General features: G+C 40.4%; 1 protein-coding gene across 2 annotated transcripts in view; it reads right to left on the reverse strand.

Annotated features, from left to right (window-relative positions):
- Window positions 1-4,262: 4,262 nt before the first annotated feature.
- The window catches only part of nrip2 (nuclear receptor interacting protein 2), a 32,375-nt gene continuing 16,891 nt past the window's right edge, over window positions 4,263-19,746 (reverse strand). Inside the window, exons 2-6 of one of the 2 annotated variants that reach the window (XM_037759804.1) lie at window positions 17,869-18,183; window positions 11,979-12,061; window positions 11,237-11,343; window positions 8,008-8,060; window positions 4,263-7,067 (exon numbers count right to left, since the gene is read on the reverse strand). In XM_037759804.1, coding sequence (XP_037615732.1) covers window positions 6,951-7,067; window positions 8,008-8,060; window positions 11,237-11,343; window positions 11,979-12,061; window positions 17,869-18,183 — 675 coding nt within the window. In that variant the 3' untranslated portion in view covers window positions 4,263-6,950. Of the gene's footprint in view, window positions 7,068-8,007; window positions 8,061-9,194; window positions 9,670-11,236; window positions 11,344-11,978; window positions 12,062-17,868; window positions 18,184-19,746 lie in introns of those variants that run through there. The other variant, XM_037759805.1, reaches the window with a different exon arrangement.

Here is a 19,746-nt window from a genome sequence, read left to right on the forward strand (position 1 = left end):
GGTCGTTCCCACCGAGTTAATCGAGCCTACTGAGCTGCGCTGTGTGAGAGAGAGTGAAACTCTTCACCAGATGGAGGGAGGAGATGCTATTGATAGAGATGAAGGACAAAAAGAGATAGAAAGCTATTTCTGGTGACGGGGAAAGTAAATAAACGGGCTGTGATGAGGGTCTGGATGGAGGAGTTGGCTGCTCTGTGACAAAGGAAAAGTCTTCAATAGATTTTCTCAGACTCTAATTGTGTGAAGTAGAGCGAAAATCCAAAAAGTCAACTGCAAATTGGAGTTTCATATGGAGGCTTAAAGTCTCACTTTTAGCCAGCAGAGCTCTGGAGATCAATGTTGGCGACCCACCGCTTTGGTCAGGACTGAAATATCTCAGCAGGTATTGGATGGATTGCCATTAACTCGGGGCTGAGTGCCAAAGACATGGTCGGGAATTCAGACAATATTGAGAGATGGACGAACGCATTGTTTTGGGTTTTGGTCTTTTAATGGAGTTTGTTGACGGTAAGAAAAATATAGAATAACTAGGGCTGTCAATCGGTTAAAATATGTAATCACGATTAATCAAAAATGAATCGCACATTTTTTATCTGTTCAAAATGTACCTTAAAGGGAGATTTGTCAAATACTCTTATCAACATGGGAGTGGACAAATATGCTGCTTTATGCAAAAGTATGCATATATTTATTATTGGAAATCAACTAACAACACAAAACAATGACAAATATTGTCCAGAAACCCTCACAGGTACTGCATTTAGCATAAAAAAATATGCTCAAATCAAAACATGGCAAACTGCAGCCCAACAGGCAACAACAGCTGTCAGTGTGTCAGTGTGCTGACTTGACTATGACTCGCCCCAAACTGCATGTGATTATCATAAAGTGGGCATGTCTGTAAAGGGGAGACTCGTGGGTACCCATAGAACCCATTTTCATTCACATATCTTGAGGTCAGAGGTCAAGGGACCCCTTTGAAAATGGACATTACAGTTTTTCCTCACCAAAATTTAGCATAATTGTGGAGCGTTATTTAACCTCCTTTGCGACGAGCTAGTATGACATGGTTGGTACCAATGGATTCCTTAGGTTTTCTAGTTTCATATGATGACAGTATCTTCACTCTAGCTTTAAAACTGAGTCTGCTACAACCTCGGGAAGATTAATTGCTTAATAAATTAATGGCGTTAAAACAAATTTGCATTAACGGGTTATAGAATAACATCAAGCTGACTCCTTTAAATGCATTTGACACTTGAAACGAGACTACAATCATTATAATAACTCATAAATGTTTTATTCTGAGGACATGTCCACGCTCTTCTCACTCACTAATTAACCATAAATACAATAACATGGGTGGTTAAGCACACAGGCCGTGCACTGTGAGTCTAGTGGGCACTGAAAGCCTGGGGAGATCACCGTGTTGCTGTGTGTCCTCTGGGTGCAGATTTATATTAGTCATCCCCGGCTGCAGATCAGTGAGCCCCCCTCTACTCTACTGCAACCTCTAGTCAACATCTGCCCTCTAAATGAGACATGCATACTGTATGGGAGGATGAGATGCGTTGCTTTATGCAACACCTGCTGCCTAAAGCTCAACTTAAAGGTCAGAAAGTCAACACATTTCTTTTCATGATCTTTTCATGGTCTCTAGTGATCAGTTTGTGGTTTTGACACAAAGCTTCTGCTGTGTAAATGTCTAAAGATACGAGCAGAGAGAGAGAATCTGTGACTAATGGTGCTTTCCTAGCAGAGGTGTTACCTGCTGCAGCGCTGACAGGATGTGGTGCTCAAAGTGACTCAAAACAAGGGAGGGGGCGTATTGAGGGGGATCTTCTCTAACAAGGTTTGTTGTAATTTCATGTTCCTGTGATGTTCTTTCCACGTCTTCCCTTCATGGCTTGCAGGTGCCGGGAGCAGTCACACAGAGCCTGAACAAACAGAAAGAAATAGCATCGCCCGACAGCTCTGACAAGATGAATGTAGTTTGTGAGGAAACAGCCGTGTCGAACCAGAAATGAAATACCGATCGAATGCAGATGTGTCTCTGAACCAAAACATAACGGCAGTGGAGGATTTGTTCTATGGTGACTAATTTAGTTAGACATTTCTGTAGCTGTGCACCTGTAGCTTTACCGTCTGGTCTCATTAGTTTTGCCGTCTAATATTGTTTTTTCTCGGTCTTGTCACAGTGCCATCATTATTATAATGATATAATAATACAGTACATGGGTTGAGTCAGTTCATAAAGACTTTGACTTGACTGAGACGTGACTACCAGTAGACTTGAGTCAAGTTTTTATATTTCTAACGTTCAAGTTTCACATTTGGATCTAGTAAATACATAGATCAATACAAAATAAACAAGACAGCAACACACAAAGCTTGAATTAGGGCTGCAACTAAACTTTCACCATCAATTAGTAATATTGCTTGATTTTTCATTAAGTCTATAAAATGTTAGAAAATAGGGAGGATTATATTTAATATAAATATTATAAAATGGAGAAAAGCACTCACATTTAAGAAGCTGGTACTTGCAAATTATTAATTATCAATTTAATTTATTGTCTTGTTTATAGTTCAGTTTAGCACCAGCTTGAATATTCAATTGTGAGGCCTGTGCTTGGAAAGGACTTCAAACACCATTAACACATCATTCTGGTCAGCATTCAGAGACAGGAGAGACCTCTTGATTATGAAGACCTGAGACTTGACTTCCCCTCCAGGACTTAAAGGAACAGCCTGTAGGAATGGAGTATAATACTAATAACTATGTTTTCATTAGTGTATAATCACCTGAAACTTAAAATTGTTGTGTTTTCGTTAGCTTAGAATGAGCCCTTCATATCTACACATAGGGAGCGGGTCCTCTTCAAGGAGTCCACCATGGAAAAAATGTTGGCATTGTACGTTTCTGTAAACCATGGTTACGTTGAATGTTGACGTTTTTGCATTCAGTCAGAGCAAGTGATGTAATATATCAACCAAGCATCATTGAAAGATGCATGGTAATAACAGAGTATAGTATAACACATGAGAAAGTCCACTGAGGGCGGATTGGAGGACGGATGGATGGATGGGTCAAACAGTCAAACAAACACAGGACTTTCACCCAGGAAACCGCTGTTTGAGTCCCGCGTGAGTCAACGTGATGTAAAGTCAACATTTACTTATTTTAATTAACGTCCGTAGCCTACTTACGTAATAAATATAGTCATTTTAAACCAAACCATGATGTATTTTTAGTAAACCTAACCAAGTTGTTTTGTTTTGTTTCAGTTTACGACGTTAAATAACCACGTGGTTAAAACTGTTTACAACTGTGACCGTAATCTGGGAGAAAAAATAGGTTTCCCTCGAAACGTAATTGAGAATGCAGTTTAGTTGTATGGGAACGTAATTTTGTAGGAGACAGGGTTGGTTATTGCGTTACGTCATTATTTGAACACAAACCATGATCTTTTTTCTGACCTTAACCAAATACATTTGTTGCCTAAACCTAACCAATCGTTGTCCAACGTTAACCACGTGGCACTGTGCGTTTCCGCAAGCGTGATACAAGGCTGATATGAAACATATTTTTGGTTCAGAAACGTCAACATTCAACGTATCCCGTGGTTTGAGGAAACGTACAATGCCAACATTTTTTCTGCCGACTGAGTTGTGCACTGCCAGCAAGAGCCTTTCAAGTATTTATGTTACCTGAAGGCCACCGTAAATTCTCCCACACGCTAGTAAAGGGAGGGGTGAGCAGAGGTATATTCAGTTGGCGGCAATCTGCAACCACACTACTAGATGCCACTAAATCCTACACACTGCTCCTTTAAAGCTGGACTTCAGACTGAAAGACTTGTCTTGGGACTTTCTTCTATCTGTGTCATGGAAGAAGGGCAATATAGCCTTCAATGGTGAGAGGGATCAACTGCTGAAGCCCCCTGATGCTGTGGGAACATCTGCTTTCTCTGTTCTGACATGACGGGTTCTTAATATAGCAGGATGTACCAGCGAAGGGCACATACAGTACAGGGGTGTAGGCGAGTACAGACCATGAGAATCAATGTGAAGTCCAGTAAAAACGAGTCTGTCTCCTCGTGGAGCCCTCCCACAACCAGTCTGCTGGTTCACATTATTCAGACAGACGGAGATTAAACGGCTGCCCTTTCACATAATGATGCTCTGCGCCTCCAAATCGGCCCCCGTCACTCCCTCCGCACTTTGTCAGCTAATATTAAGATTATGAATACAACCAGAGCTAGCCAGAATACATATTTTTATTAGGCAGAGAAAATACTGTTTCAGAAGAAGAGAAAACACCAAAAATAAATTTCTGTCATACATCGATTCCTCTCATACGTACGGCGTAGGAAGGTCACTAGCACATCAAAGAGAAACAAATCTACGTGTGGATGACCTCCGCGGAGAGGTCCGATGGATACTGTAGCACAGTCAAAAAAGCACGGCACGGCTCAGGTGTTGTTAAAGCACAGCATGATCTGAGGCAGTTTCCTGATTCTCCACACTATGAAAACACTGAGAGAGAGGCAGGTGGCACTGGAGTGGGGAGTTCGTCTTGTGACAAACATGAGGCGTCAAAGTGAATAACATCAGCAAGAAAAAAGGTGGTAAATACACGAAAAAGACCGAATAAAGATGAAGCGTGAAGAGGGGCCTTGGCACAGAGCGCAGCCTCAGCCGAGTCGAGTGGTGATAATCTCCTGATAGAGGCAGAGAGGGAAGGCAGCTGGGATCAGCTTTTGGCAGCTTGTTCTGACCGGAGCTCGATGGACCGGTTTTGGGGGGGAATATATTCCACTTTTTCCCGTGTGAAACCAAAACAAGGCATGAAAAAAGCCCTGCTTTGACTCCCTAACGCACACACACACACATAAACACACACATACAGCCCCTTCAGACGATAGTACACAAACATGCAGACTTATACAAAGGCAGAACTTTACAAAGTCATGCAGATGGAATGTTTCTGACATTTCTGTAGCTGAGTCAAATGTATGTTTCGCTGGCTGGCCTGAAGTCTATTTTTATTAGAGGGGATTTACAGGGAACTACTGTAATTCAGTCTAGTAAAAGACTGCTCCTGGAAAACTAGAATCAGTCTTTTGATGGGGAAAGAGAGTAAAGGGGGTTTTATAAAGCTGAATATAAGTACATCAGAAAAAGGTGTTTTCCTCAGATCTCTTTTTTTAAATTCAGGATAAGAACCCGTCCTTGTTTTTTTTAAAGAGGTAGCCCGGTGCAAACCTACACAAGACTTCAAAAAACTTCTCCTTTCAACACACTGGAGAGGGGGATCCTGAGTACCGACACTTTTTAGACGGATCATGTTAATTCTTCAAGGAATAGTTTGACAATTTGGAAATACGCTTATTCATTCTTGACGAGAGTACAGTGAGAAGATTGATACCTCTCTCTAATGTCTGTCAGGGAAATATGAAGCTTCAGCCAGCAGCTGGTTAACTTAGCTTAGCATAAAGACTGGAAACAGGGGGAAAGAGCTAGCCTGGCTCCGTCCAAGTTAAAAAAGGTTAGGAGCCGCTGGTTTAATCCGTACAAACTAGGGATGTCACAAGAACTTCGATACCAAGTTGATGCCAAAATTCTGAAAATGTGACGGTACTCGTTTTTCTACAGTAGCCTACCACAGGTACCGTCAGGGATCGAGACTAGCATCGTCCCGTTGTCCTGGGGACGATAGAAAATGTGTTTTGGACGCAGTAAACTCACTATCAACGCTACATGGCGAACAACAAATCTGTGTTGAAATCGGAAAGAGGAGCGCCGATTTCAACATGGGAGGTGCCATTGACTTACATTATGATGCGCTCAGGCTCTATTCAGTAAAAATGAAGGGAAATTTTAACGTTATCATGATATGTTCAAATGTAATCTTGTAAAATGTAGTTTTTGTTTGAAGGAGATGTTTTCACAGCAATATAAAATAGATAATAGAGAGAGAATTATGACCTGTTGAACTTCCTAAAAAACACAGTATGATGTTGAAGTACATGGGATTTATTGTTTTACTTTTGTTTTTTACCGCGGTATCAAATCGTTGTCGAGAATCATGGAATTTCACTGGTATTGGTATCGACTACTAAATTTCTGGTATTGTGACATCCCTAGTACGAACACTGAAATGGCAAATGGCAAGTTGCAGATTACCTTTACCATAAAACTGCAACTTGTGTCTTAACATTTCAGTGTTTGTACGGATTAAACAGAGGTGTATCAAGTTAATTAGTGAACTTTAAAGGTGCTTGTAGGTGGATTTTGTCAACCTTTGGACAGAGCCAGGCTAGCTGTTTCCCCTTGTTTCCAGTCTTTATGCTAAGCTAACTGGCTGCTGGCTGTATCTACCATACAGACATGAGCGTTGTATCTTCTCATATAACTTGGTAAGAAAATTAGCATACGTCCCAAAGTATAAAACTATTCCTTTCACACCATCTAAACTGAAATGATTTACATTAACACTTTTTTTTATTTACTTGACTGATGACTTAAAGTAATTTCCGTACAGCCAAATCACAAAATATTCCACTAAAGTTCACTTTAAATGATTATAATTCCCTTTTAGAGAGCACATCAGCGTACCCAAGCAGCTCAACAGAGGAATTGGTGTGAATATACAATATATAATCATAAAGAATGATTAGACTCTCAGAGATCAGATCAGCTCATAACAGGCGGCGTTCCCCCGCTCTGTAAACTAGACTAATTTAATATAAGAGATAATCATGGTGAATGTCTTAATTCTACAAACACGATGATGTAAACTCAAGAAACAACGGTGGCGAGTGCTCGTCCATGTTCTGGCAGTGTCACTGCGATCGGACTCGTCCAGACACAAACGGCATCGCGCTTCGCCACGTTGCTGCAACCAGTGTAGATTGGAGGAAGTGGTCGCCGCCGTCGAGTCGGGCTCACAGGTTCTCGTTGGTGTCGTGTTGGCACTGGCTGTCGGTCGAAGGGTTCAGGAAGGGCAGCTCCTCGCCGCAGCCCTGCAGCTTCAGGACCCGGCTGCTCAGGTCCAGGCAGCACTGCGAGAGGAAACGCATAGTGAAACATCATTAGTGGTGGTTGGTTCCCATGGTTTCCCATGTATATCTCCAGAAGCTGCTATAATCACCAAAAAATGTGTTTCGTAGCTATACCTACAAAAGTAATGCACTGTAATTGAAATACATATGTGTTGATTTATTTGTCACGTAACTTACGTACTTATGTAAAGACAAAGAAGTTTATTTTTAATATGAACTATGTGGATACGATGAACATGAGGACGATGTTCTCTGAGTCCTTCAGTAGAAAGCGGGGATCAGTTGCTTTTGAAGTCTCTGATAAATATTTCCAATAAACCCTATGATAGTTTACCAGTAATCATAATTATTTACTATATTGTTTTTATATTTGCGGAGCGAGCTCAGCACTGGGTTCAGCTTGGAGGGAAATGTTCATTTTACATTACATAGTCCTTAAGGGCTAATATACAAAATTAAGAAAAAGGAGCACATGATCCTTTAATACCCTCAAGTCCTTTTCTAATTAGATTTTAGGAGGATATTAACCAGATGGAATAGTGAAATAACAGAAAGCACTGCCCTCAGTTTGCCAATGATGTTTGAATTGCATTTTCTAATGTGCAAATTCAAAATTCAACCTCACACGATGTCTTCAATTCGCTCTTATCTGGGTTTTACCTGCACAATGGGGATCTAGCAGATAGCGGTGCCACTAAAATAACACCGCCCAGCCTTTTCCCCTTAGATAACACCATTCAGTGCATCTGTTTTTAGGAATTTCTGCCTCCGTCTGTCCCCCACAAAATGGCAATTTTTCTACTACAGAAGCATTTAATTTTCTTCTTCTTCTGTCCTTAAAAGCCATGTGTCCGTTTCAGGCTGCTGGTTCTTTAAAAAAACACACCAAAAAAAGATGATAAGGCTCATGAAATATTAGCAAAGCAAATGAGGACCTTACTTTAAGTTCCAGCAGAGTCTGAAGACCCAGGCACAGCTCAAACGCCTCATCCTCTGAAAGAGAAAAGAGAAAGAAGCTGAATTTTATGATTCCCAGTCATGAACACTCTCATCTGAAAATGCATACATTAGGCTGAATCCAGGTTAAAGCGCCAACACAACTAAATTATTCATTCTTGTGTTAATGAGTGCTGATAAGCGTATGTACTTGTGAGGATGGGTAGGAGCTCTATGAGAATTTATTGTCGGTGAAAGAGTCGGGCGCTGGGATTGAATTAGAGTCATCATTCACTGGTACGGAGGAATTAAGGAGTAGGTCAAGACAGGAACTGCAACATAAATAACTGTGTGTGTGGTCTTTGTCTTTTCATCTTTGTGAGGACCAGATAACAAGGAGAAGGTCAGGATGAATCAGAGCAAGGACACAATTATATTTCTATAATTTAATGGTTTGGAGCTCTGACTTTGAAGGAATAGTTTGTCTTTTTTGGAAATACATTAATTCACTTTCTTGCCGAGAGTTCGATGAGAAGTTTAATACCACACTCATGTCTGTACAGTAAATTTGAAGCAACAGTTACTTTACAACAATTACTTTTAATGCAGCATGTTGTTTGTGTCTCTTCTTGCACCCGATTCTACTGTTATCAGCTCATTAAATGTGCGTTATCAATGTGTATGTGTCTTCAAAAGCCTCATAGATATGGGTCAATAGGGGCCTGCTATACCTACTACGTTGTGAAAGTGAAACTTAAAATCAACACGTTCTGACACGTTGTAAAACTGAATGAAATGTTATGTTTTGAACACAAATAAAGCAGCATGTTTAGGTTTAGGCAAAAACAACAGTTCAGGTTAGGGAAAAAGGTTAAAATAAGTATGTTTAAAAAGTAAAATTTAAGGTTGTGAACACAAAGACAACTACTTGTTGTTGGTTTCACATGGTGAAAGTCGCTAGAAGTTGCCGTTGTCTTCTTTTATTACCTCTTTTGGTGATCTCCCATGTGAATCGATGATAAAACCTACTAGTAGGTGTAGCAGGCCCCTACTGACCCATATCTATGAGGCTGATAATGCCCCTTTAATGATTTGATAACAGGCAAATCATTTTTAAAAGACTGAGAACAGAACATAATAGTGACGGACTGTGGACCATCTTAATACTAAGTTAATGTTAGCAGAGCAAGTTTTGGCCAGATTAGCTAGAACCATGCATTCTATGGCCCTGCTGTGGCTGCTTCTTTGTAGTTATTCAACATAAAACTGCTATTTGAGGCAGGTTTCTGTGAGGCGATAGTCACGGTATTGATGTATAAAACTGGTGTTCAGGCACATCTCTAGCGCCTATTCATGAAAACGTTTACTCTTGCAGTTCTAAACATCCATGACAGATGTGCTCACCTGCACAGGAAGTGATACGTCTTACAAAAGCAGAAAAAGCAGAAACCCAAAACATACAATAATGAAGCTTTAAAAGCTTCCTTAAAAGGAAAGCAACCGTCTTCATGACAGAAATAACCTCTGGCATTCCCTTCCAGAGCCTGACAGTGATGCAAAGGGACTCAGATGATACAGTTGCACTTTTTTCCTCTCCTTCTTTTAGACCACTTTTATTTATAATCTGCAGTTGTTGTTCGTGTTTGGATCAGCGACCTCTTATCTCCTAAAATCAATCAGAGAAAATTCCTCATTAACGGTGTCTTCAGTAGTTGGATTTTCTGCTAATGAAGTTTTGTTCCTTATCTGTTCAGCCATGGTGACAATTACTGCTCATGATAATTATCTTCCCACTTTCTTTTTCTGCACAGAGCGATTTTCCCCTCAAAAGAAGCTACCTGACACTCTTAGAGCAGCTCATTTAAAAGCTTTCATAAAGAGTGCATACGACATTATTGGGCTGCATTGGCAATATAAAGTGGGAAAGATCAGCCAAACAGACGTTTATTTCTTTAACATATTCTTGTCGACCCAGCTGTCCTTTTTATTTAATGGAAGTTTCTGCCTGGCTGCTTTTAAGAGGAGAAAATAGGATGTGCTGTCTGAATGTTAAGTACAGAGACGAGGTCATATCATCCAACTCAAAATCTCTTTTGACAGAATCTCTGCAGAAAAACGACACAGCAGGTGAACTCGCGTTTCTCTACTACTGCATTTATTATACTTATGAACAGATGTTGTGACAACTGGAAAATCACTAGCTCCATTTGTGACCACTCAAATGTCCCCCTGAGGTAAAAACATTGAGTTGCCAAGTTACGGTAGCAGCAGTTCAACATCTATTTGATGGGTTGACGATGACGCCTACTGACTTTTGTGACCGCCTGACTTTTCTTCTAGTGGCACCATGAGGTTCACATTTGTGGTTTTGAGTGAAATATATTTCCAACTGTTGGATGGATTGCCGTAACATTTGGTATACACATTCATGTCCCCCTCAGGATGAAATTGAATAACTTTGGCCCTAGTTTTTGCGGTGCTGCCACTAGCCAGCCCATGACGCTGCTTTGTTTCAACAACAACAGCTTGTAACAGCTTCTGGTTTCCCTTTTCGAATGACAATTACAGACTATTGCCACCTGCTGGAATGGAGCATAGACTGTATATAAATGAACGACGCATCTCCACTTCCTACAAATGTACAGAAGTGAAGCCTTAATATCCCGGATAAGGAAGCGGCCAGCTTGAGATTTTGATGTTATTTGGAGCCAGAGTCTGCGCAGTAGTGATCGGGGGGGTGGAGCCGTGGTAACGAGGTCCCGCCCCTTACACCCAAATCAATCGCGAGCCGAGCACGGCTCAATCATGACGTCTCGTCCCCTTTTTATAGCATCAAATAACTAATTAAAACCAAACTTATCAGGAAAATGAACACTTGAACATTAGCGTGATAAGAAGTACCTAAAATGACAGAAACCATTTTTGGGAAAAATGTATTTGACGTGTACTTTCACTTTTTAGTTTGGCCCATCTCCCATCCGCTAACATGGAGGGCTTTATGACCTATACTGCAGCCAGCCAGCAGGGGGCGATCCAGATGTTTTGGCTTCACTTTTGGGCAGCTGTCATGACGTTCATCTTTATACAGTCTATGGTATGGAGAGTTATTTCCTCACACGCAGGCACAGAACGAACGTTAGTTAAGTTGGCCACTTGTTAACTAAGAAATCCAAATAATTAAAATAGTTTTACTTTATTTTCTTATATTAGCACTCTCATAGTGTGATTCTTACCTTTGACATAGGCTGAACACTGGACCGTCTGTCTGCCCAGCTGCAGCTGCAGACCCGTCACTGAGCTGCTGTCACCACATGGTGAACTGTCCTGACTGGCCACCAGTCTAACAACACACACACACAGACACAAAATAAAACCTTCAGGAGTTCAAATCTAAAACTTTTTTTACAACATTTAATTTCATTTTATTCTGCAGCTGTCTCCCAGAAATAGTTTTTCTCATTATGTGTCACTCGGTTTAGCTTTTCATTATAATGTCAATCAAAAGTTTGTGCAGCAGGGATTTCATTAACTAGCATGATGAAGACAAACAGTACGTCGATATTAGCAGCTTTTACTATTTGCCTGTTGCCTTTTTTAAAGCTGATTTGAAATTAAGATGAGGACAAAATGTCACGTCGTCTTAGTGCAGCTGCAGATTCTATTTCTAACGACTGAGCTTTACTTGACATTTTAATATCTTTTCTTAAAGATGAAGGTGATGTCGGGTGTTTAAGGATGTGGAAAAACCTGCCTTAAGAGCTTATATTAGTCGTTATTAAATCCATCCTAAAAGCTCATTTTTTTAGCCAGTTATTTTAATGTTCCTATCCTGTTATATTTAGGCCTTTTCTTGATGTTACTTTTACTTTTATCAGTGTCGATTTTGATTGTCAAAGCACTTAGTAAACTGTTTTAAAAGATGACTTTTAGTATACTGTATGTGTCGTTTGCAGTTGAGAGTGGGGGGTTTCTTACCCCAGCCTCTGGCAGCAGGAGGTGGAGATGTGGTTATGTTGACTGCCGGTGTTGATCGATGCCTTGACTTCGGTCTCGCAGCACTGTGGGGAAGACAGATGGGGGGGGGGGGATTTTGGTGTCACAGTGTGATTTTTTTTCCACTCCGGTCTGGCACCGCAGCACGCGGGGAAACAACCAGTCACAAACAGCACATTAACACAACTCTGGGGAGCCTTTCATAACCACTGATCTCTCTTTTCTTTTGAGCAAAATCCATTTGGCTCCCACGTCGTTGTGAAACTGCCAAACTGAAAAATGTAATCCAAGTCGACTGTTAATGAACTTTGCGCAAACAAAACAAAGTTGGCTCTTGTTTTTAGAAGGTTTGCTTGAGTCAAATGTTTGCGTTTGGAACTTATATTGATTATGTGTCGGACTCTAAATCGTTATTCGTCCTGCAGGCGTTTGGTTCAACAGTTAATAATCAAGTTACAAATAAACCAGTAAGGACATTCTGTATACCATTACAGATCACATGAGTTATTTTGTATAATATTATTAGCTGATGTGTTGAGTTGTTGTTGCTGACTCTATTTCCCGACAAGATGCTTATTCTTCGGTTTGTTTAGTGCACTTTGATTTTGCAGACTTAATGATCTCAAATACATCACCAAAGCATGAAATATTAACCAAGTGAGTCATAAGTGCATGTAACTCATTAACCAAACAAACAACACAAACACACTGACAAGAAAAGTGATCTATGACAAGCCACATGATTCATTTTACAAACTCAAAACTCAAGGCGCTGCTCGTGCTGACAAACCCACAGAAAATATCGCACTTCCCCTCACCTCTTTTATCTCATTGTTTTGGTTTTCTGGCCACCAACTTCACTGTTTTAGTTCACTCCCACTGCTCTCATAGCATCATGCAGCTGTTTTCAGCAGTAAAGCTCTAAAAACCCACTGTACACTAACTGTCCATCACCGACCAGCAGACAGGCATAGTTAGCAACTAGCTGGTGAACATAGTCGAGCATTAATCAGCTAAAGAGCCAGATGATTCCCTCAGGAGTGTGGAGACCAAATACAGAGCTAAAAGAGAGTGAATATTGGACTCACATTCATCAGATGGACACAAACATGACTCCAAATTAGTCCTAATTTTGCTCCATTTCTGCTGGATGTGTAAATAAGCAACTAAGCAACTAAGACGTTTGTCATATCTACTTGTTTCCGCTGCCCCAAAGTGGCCAAAAAAACGTCTTCTGGCTGTAGCTTCCTACTTAAAGGACAGATATGTGAGTGGTATCATCTCATCTAACTCTCTGCAAACGAAAAAAAGCAAATAAGTGTATTTCAAAAATCAGATTTCCCCCATAATTCAAGCTGGAGTTTTACAGCAGTAGCTAATGCTAACAGGCAGCTTGTCCTAATTTCCACAGACATTTCTCTTCTTCTGCATCTCTCAGTCACTCTGTTGCCTGCAGGGCACTTCATATGACAAGAGGAAAGTCCACAGTGCAGCAGATTGTAATGGTTTATGGGGACTGCAATGTTCTCTGTAATGGCCTTTTTCTATTCAGCTTCCTCTTGCTTGATGCCATGCAGCCTGCTCATGAGTAGGAACGTGTTCGTGGGTAAAAATATAAAATAATAGAATGAAGATTGTGTTCAGAACATACAGTAGCTCTGCATGCATGTTAGATAAGCAGTATGCTGGCACCACCCACACATTGTGTATCACACCATGTATGAATTAAATATGTTTTCCATTATAAAATGCAGATATATCTTAGCTATATTACTCTATATGGTCTTTCACTCTTATGCTTTTTTCTGATTTTTGCTTTCAGATAAACTGCAGTTCAAGAAATGGTAACATTCTTGGTATTTTAGTGTAGTTGTAATGGAAAAAGGTTAAAGTCCTGAAGGCAGAGCAGTCACAATACTGGACCTTGATGATCTGTGAATACTAATATTATAAGCGTGCTATTAATCCTTTTAAACGCTCAGTTTAGACAGAGAACACTTACAGTACATTCACACCACATGTAAGTACAAAGCTATTGCAACTGTATGCTTTTACTCCACTGGCTACATCTCAGAGGCAAATATAGAAAACACGCGACTTTCAACCAGGAGACCAGTGTTTTGTTTTATTAGTTACATTAGTTAGTGACATTTGTGACGTTTTTTCCGGTACTTATGTTACGTAGTTTCTGTACGTATTTTACTTAGTTTACATACTTATTTTAAGCCCAACCATGACGATTTTCCTAAACTTAAAGCCTAAACCTAAGTCAACTCGTCATATACTGATGTCAGACCCCTTGGTGCCACTCTTTTCGGTCGCTGTAAACACGTGCTTAATGTTGTGAAGTAAACAAAAACACTTGCCTTGGTACTGGTAATAAAATCTCTGCACTTAGGTTAAGGAAGAGACAACATGGTTGGACTTAAAATGATTACGTTTGTACAGTGAAAACGAACAGCTGATTGTAACGTGACTCACGGACACGAACAGCGGCCTCCTGGATGAAAGTCCGCCCGGTGTGTCTTTTTGCTCTTTAAACTACGTCACCACACTCCCGGCGCACTTTCTCTGGGCGTTTAATATTGACGCGGATAGGTTTACATTGTAGTTAATGGATCGCCCGGTGCGGCTCATGCTTGGTGCGTCATACTACCAACGACGGCTGTGACAAAGCGCCAGTATTTGACGCCCTAGGAATGAGAACAGGCTGATTTATACTTCTTTCTGTGAGACCGGGTCGTATATGGAAGTAGTGATATTTTTTTAACAATTTAACCTGACAGGGACCTGATTTGGATCAAAACATTGTCCATTTAAATAAATGGTAAATGGACTTGCATTTATATATCGCTTTTCTAGTCTTCCGACCACTCAAAGCACTTTACACTACATATCAGCATTCACCCATTCATTCACACACTGATGGCGGAGGCTGCCGTGCAAGGTGCCAACTTTGCCCATCAGGATCTAATCTAAATACTCATTCACACCCCGATGGCTAAGCAATTTGTGGTTAAGTGTCTCGCTCAAGGACACATCGACATGTGACCCTTTTCAAAAATTTCTTTTAACCTTTTATGTAAAAGAAATTAAACTTAATTTAAGATGTTATGATGAAGCCCATTTTTAAGTCTACTTAAGTCAGAAACAATTACCTTATATATAAAGAGACTTTATAACATCTACTGTGTTTTTTACTGTCCAGCAGTTGTCCAGCTTCCAGAGAACGTGTCTGTATATCTTTCCCTCTCCGTCGTAAATCAATACCTTATCCACCCGACCCAAGGATTTTTCTCCCTCTTGGAAATAAACACCTTCAGTTTCCATGAGCCTTGTTTTGATCTCTCGTACTCAGTGCAGACTGAGCTGGGCCTCCTTTGTCCTCTGTGTTATCAGCAGACCCACAAAGCTGCTCTGTTGTCTCAGTCCAGGCGGTTCAGAAATCCTGAAGTTTAAAAATAGCTGCCGAATGAGTAACTGAGGAACACTTTGTATTTAATAAGTTGATGATAAAACCGAGCAAAGCACAATGAGTAATAGGGGAAAATGCTGAATCTACCAGAAAAGTCTGAAGTGGGCTACTAATTTTAAATACACTCGCACTCACAGACGCTGTGCTACACACTTTTAACAGCACAGGGAATAGCAGTTGTTTGATCGCTGTATTGATTTCTTTCAAAGGATAAAGAATATCTCCGTCCTTGGTGTCATACACGGCTACAATTCTCTCTAATAATCAGACTCCAAAAAGGTGTCCTGTGTTAGATTTAACAGAGAATTTGATGAAATAATGCAACTTATTTTCATTATTTATTCATCTTTTGATTAATTACTTAATAGTTTAGTCCATAAATGTCAGAAAATACTAAAAACAAATGTCCAAAAGTCCGTGGTGAGATCATCAGATTGCTTAATTTGTCTGATCAACAATCCAAACCCCAAATTTATTAAATTTACAATTATGTAAAACTGATAAAAGCAGCAAATCCAGCTGGAATCACTTAATTTTTGGGTCACTTTTGCTTGGTAAACGAGTAATCAAACTCTGTACCTATTATGTAATGTCAGTTATTCTATAATATAATGAACGTGTCTTTTTGTTAATCCAAGCAGATGCTTCATGTAAAACATCACCGTTTTAACCGACATTGTGTTAAAACATTAAGTATCAGCCGTCTCTGGTGGCTCCATATGAAAAATCTGTTGACGGACTAAAGCATCTTTCTGCATACATTAGTCATTGGACTGTTGACTGTGTTTGTGTTAGATCGGGGACCACAGGGAGCATCTCCTTGTGAAAACCAGACACCCATTAATGCCTAATGTGTTTCAGACGAATTGTAAGACAAGACATTTAATACAAAGCATGAATACTGAGTCCCTGCATGCATAATGGTGCAATTTTCTACTTTGTTTTGTTTACAGCTGCAGATATCTCAAAGACTTTTCAAAGGGTTTAGGGTCATTTATGAAAGGAGGAACATCAGTATATTTCAACCTGGAGCCTATTTTCCCATGTTTTTGTGTCTAAGTGTCTAATGGGGACAACAATTTTGTAAATTGGTCTAGTATTGAGAGCGAACGTTGCAGACAGTAGCCACTAAATGGGCTGTAATGTGATCATTTGGGGCCACCTGGTACCGTCAATGTACGTCCACTAAAAGTTCTCGTTTTAGCCTCTGACAAGTTCAGATTCTTAATATAAGTGTCTGACAACATTATGGAAAGGACCCTACAGAGAAATAAAAAGTTTTATTGTGTCTTGTGACTGGTTGCAGAAAGACAACGATGGAAACGTGAGTGAAAGTTGGAGAACGAGGCTTCTCCAAGCAAGACACGCAATAACAAAACAGACCGGATCAAGCGAAAGGTAAGAAAAACGTTTTATTTCTCTGTAGGGTCCCTTCTACAAAAGGCGTTCTTATTGCACGCTGAATACCTTGCGCATTATCGTGTCATTCACACACCTTTTCGTGAAAACACACTGGAAAACCCCATTGAGTTGCATTATGAGAAATGTAGGATTAAGTGCTTGACCCCAAACTAGGAACTAAGAGTCCGTACAACTCAGCCAAGTTCTGTCCATCTTTTCTTAAATCTGTTTCTTGTGAGTCTCCCAAACTTATACTTATCCTAAATAAGTTTTTGTGACTTTATTGATAGCAGCTAGTAAAGAGTTGACAGGAAATGAGGGGTGAGAGGTGCATCAGCTTTGTCATGCACCAGTTCCTTTGCTCACTAGTGTGCAATGTCCACAACCACTGATGTGTGCATATCGCTGTGCTGTTGTTTTTACGGGAGTTGCCAATCCACCCTGGGGACAAATCTACAGCGAGCACCATGCAGGCAAACCCTGATTCCTTTGTTATTTAAACAGATTTAGAGAAACCACACTGATGCAGTAGCAGATGTTTGCAGCCATAAATTTAGTTTTATTTTATGTGAGCAAAAACTAGCCCCAAAGTGAGAGCTTCATGGGTTTCAGTGGGCTGCTGCACAAACTTTAATGCTTATTTCTTCGTATTGTTTCCCTCTTTTAGTTCCGAGGACCACACACTTTGTGCATTTCTAGCCCTTCTCCTGTAACCTACATTTAGTCCATTTGGGGACCCATGAGGACGTGTTAACCAGGTTGAACTTTCAGTCACCATGACTCAGTTATCTGTTGTTCTCCTCATACCAGACAGCCGCTGCGCCCTGCCAAGCTTTTGATGAGTTGTAAAGGGAGAACAAATGAAGAGTGGGCTTTAAGGGATGAGTCATGGGAGCAGAACGGTGCTGTCTTTGTATCTTCTTTTGATTTTATGCAGTAGTAGAAAGTGTAAAAGCGTTGAATGCGAGCGAGGAGAGAGAGTGCATCATACTGTACCTTGCATTGAACAACCAGAGCTGTGAGGAGGGTCGAGCTCTCCGTGCCCTCGCTCTTCTCCGCTGTCCGTCTGGCTCCGGCTTCGCTGCTGTCGTCCTCCTCGTCCGACCGTAAGCTCCTCTCGCTTTCCTCCAGAGACTCCCTCTCCTCCGTGGAGTCGTCGGCGGTGCTCTCGCTCCTCTCCTCGGCGTCAGCTGCTCCGTCCTTGTTGTCGGCCAGCGGGGAGCGAATCCTGGCGTTGGCGTCCCGGGCCTCCCCTCGCAGCCGCGTGATGTTTCCCTCCATTAGGCGGCGTTGGACGATGTTGTGAGGTTGCTAGAGGGGGAGACACAAGAGAAACGGATGTCAGATGGCAGGATTTCTTAGCAACAAGTAGAAATAGTCCAATTTTGCACAAAAAAAATAGGATCTGTCCAAGAAAGGGAATGCTTGTGCAATCGTTTTAGTCATTTTTCAGGCAAAAGTGCCTAAAAATTGATGGTGACAGGTTCTCAAATGTGAGACTTTGCTGTTTTCTAAGCCCTACATTATAGGAAATTGAATGTTTTTTGGTTTTGAATTGCTGGTCGGACAAAACAAGACATTTTAAGATGTCATCTTGGATTCTGAGACACTAGGATGGATATTTTTTAATGTTTACTGATGTTATTGACCAAGTGATTAACCAGTTAATCGAGAAAATAATCAGCACATTAATAAAAAAAGAAAAATACAAATAATTATTAGTTGCAGCCCTACATATACGCTTAGTGAAACACTGAGACAATGTGACACTTAAAGTCACATTAAATCCAGGATAATTAGAGTTGAACAATGTGAGGAGACAACTGTCTAGCTTCAGTGTATGTCAGAAGATATGTGACGTCTGCTTGCATGGTAAAAAGATTAATACTTAGTATAAATGGTATTATTATCTCAATGGAGTACGTCACAGAAAGCTTGTGACGCAAGATACATTTAATCTGGAAAAAAAAAAAGATATGTAGGTCACTGAGTTAAAGGAACATGTCAGCATAACTCCAGATTATCTGCACGTTCAGAGAACATGATATCTTCCTATCACAACAGCAATGATGAAGCTTATTTATGCACATTTATGCAGGTTAAAATCAGTCCCCATACAGAGAAATGATAGAATTAATCTAATCTGCATTATATACAAAGTGAACTACACCATTTCACTACTGTTGCGTGTTTATTTCAAGAGAAATACTGGCTTCATTACACAAAATCAGCAACTCCATATATTTGTATAGAAGCTCTGGAGTAGTGCTTTAATTAGACCATTACTCACCAGTATCGAGTACCAGTGAGTAAGATTTCTGTCTAACTGAGCAGCTTTACTTATTTACATATTAAGTGCAGGTACACTTAATGAAGTTAGTAATTTAGGCGTTGGAGAAAAATAGGCCTACTCAATGTAAGAAAGAAAATCGTCTCTCCATAAATTGTCTGCATAGATAGAGCTGGGGAAGAGATCATTTGTGTGCATGACTTAATGGATTGTATTACAAATTACTGATTAGTACCATCAAATTAATGTTTCGTGCATGATTTTCACCCTCTAATACTGCATATGCATGCTGTGCAGATTGCTAAGTTACAGTCCTTTTTATTCAAATTCGAGCACTGGTATTGAGAGGGAATAAAGCTTTCAGGCTTGGGAACCTCCGGGTCTGAAAAGTGAAGCCAATGTGGAAGTGTCTTAAACCTGCATTCTTTCTAACAGCCAGCAGGGGGCGACTCCTCTGGTTGCAAAAAGAAGTCTGATTGTATAGAAGTCTATGAGAAAATGAGCCTACTTCTCACTTTATATATTACCTCAGTAAACATTGTAAACATGAGTTTATGGTCTCAATCGCTAGTTTCAAGTCTTCT

Source organism: Sebastes umbrosus, chromosome 23, assembly GCF_015220745.1.
Source record: "Sebastes umbrosus isolate fSebUmb1 chromosome 23, fSebUmb1.pri, whole genome shotgun sequence".
NCBI lineage: Eukaryota > Metazoa > Chordata > Actinopteri > Perciformes > Sebastidae > Sebastes > Sebastes umbrosus.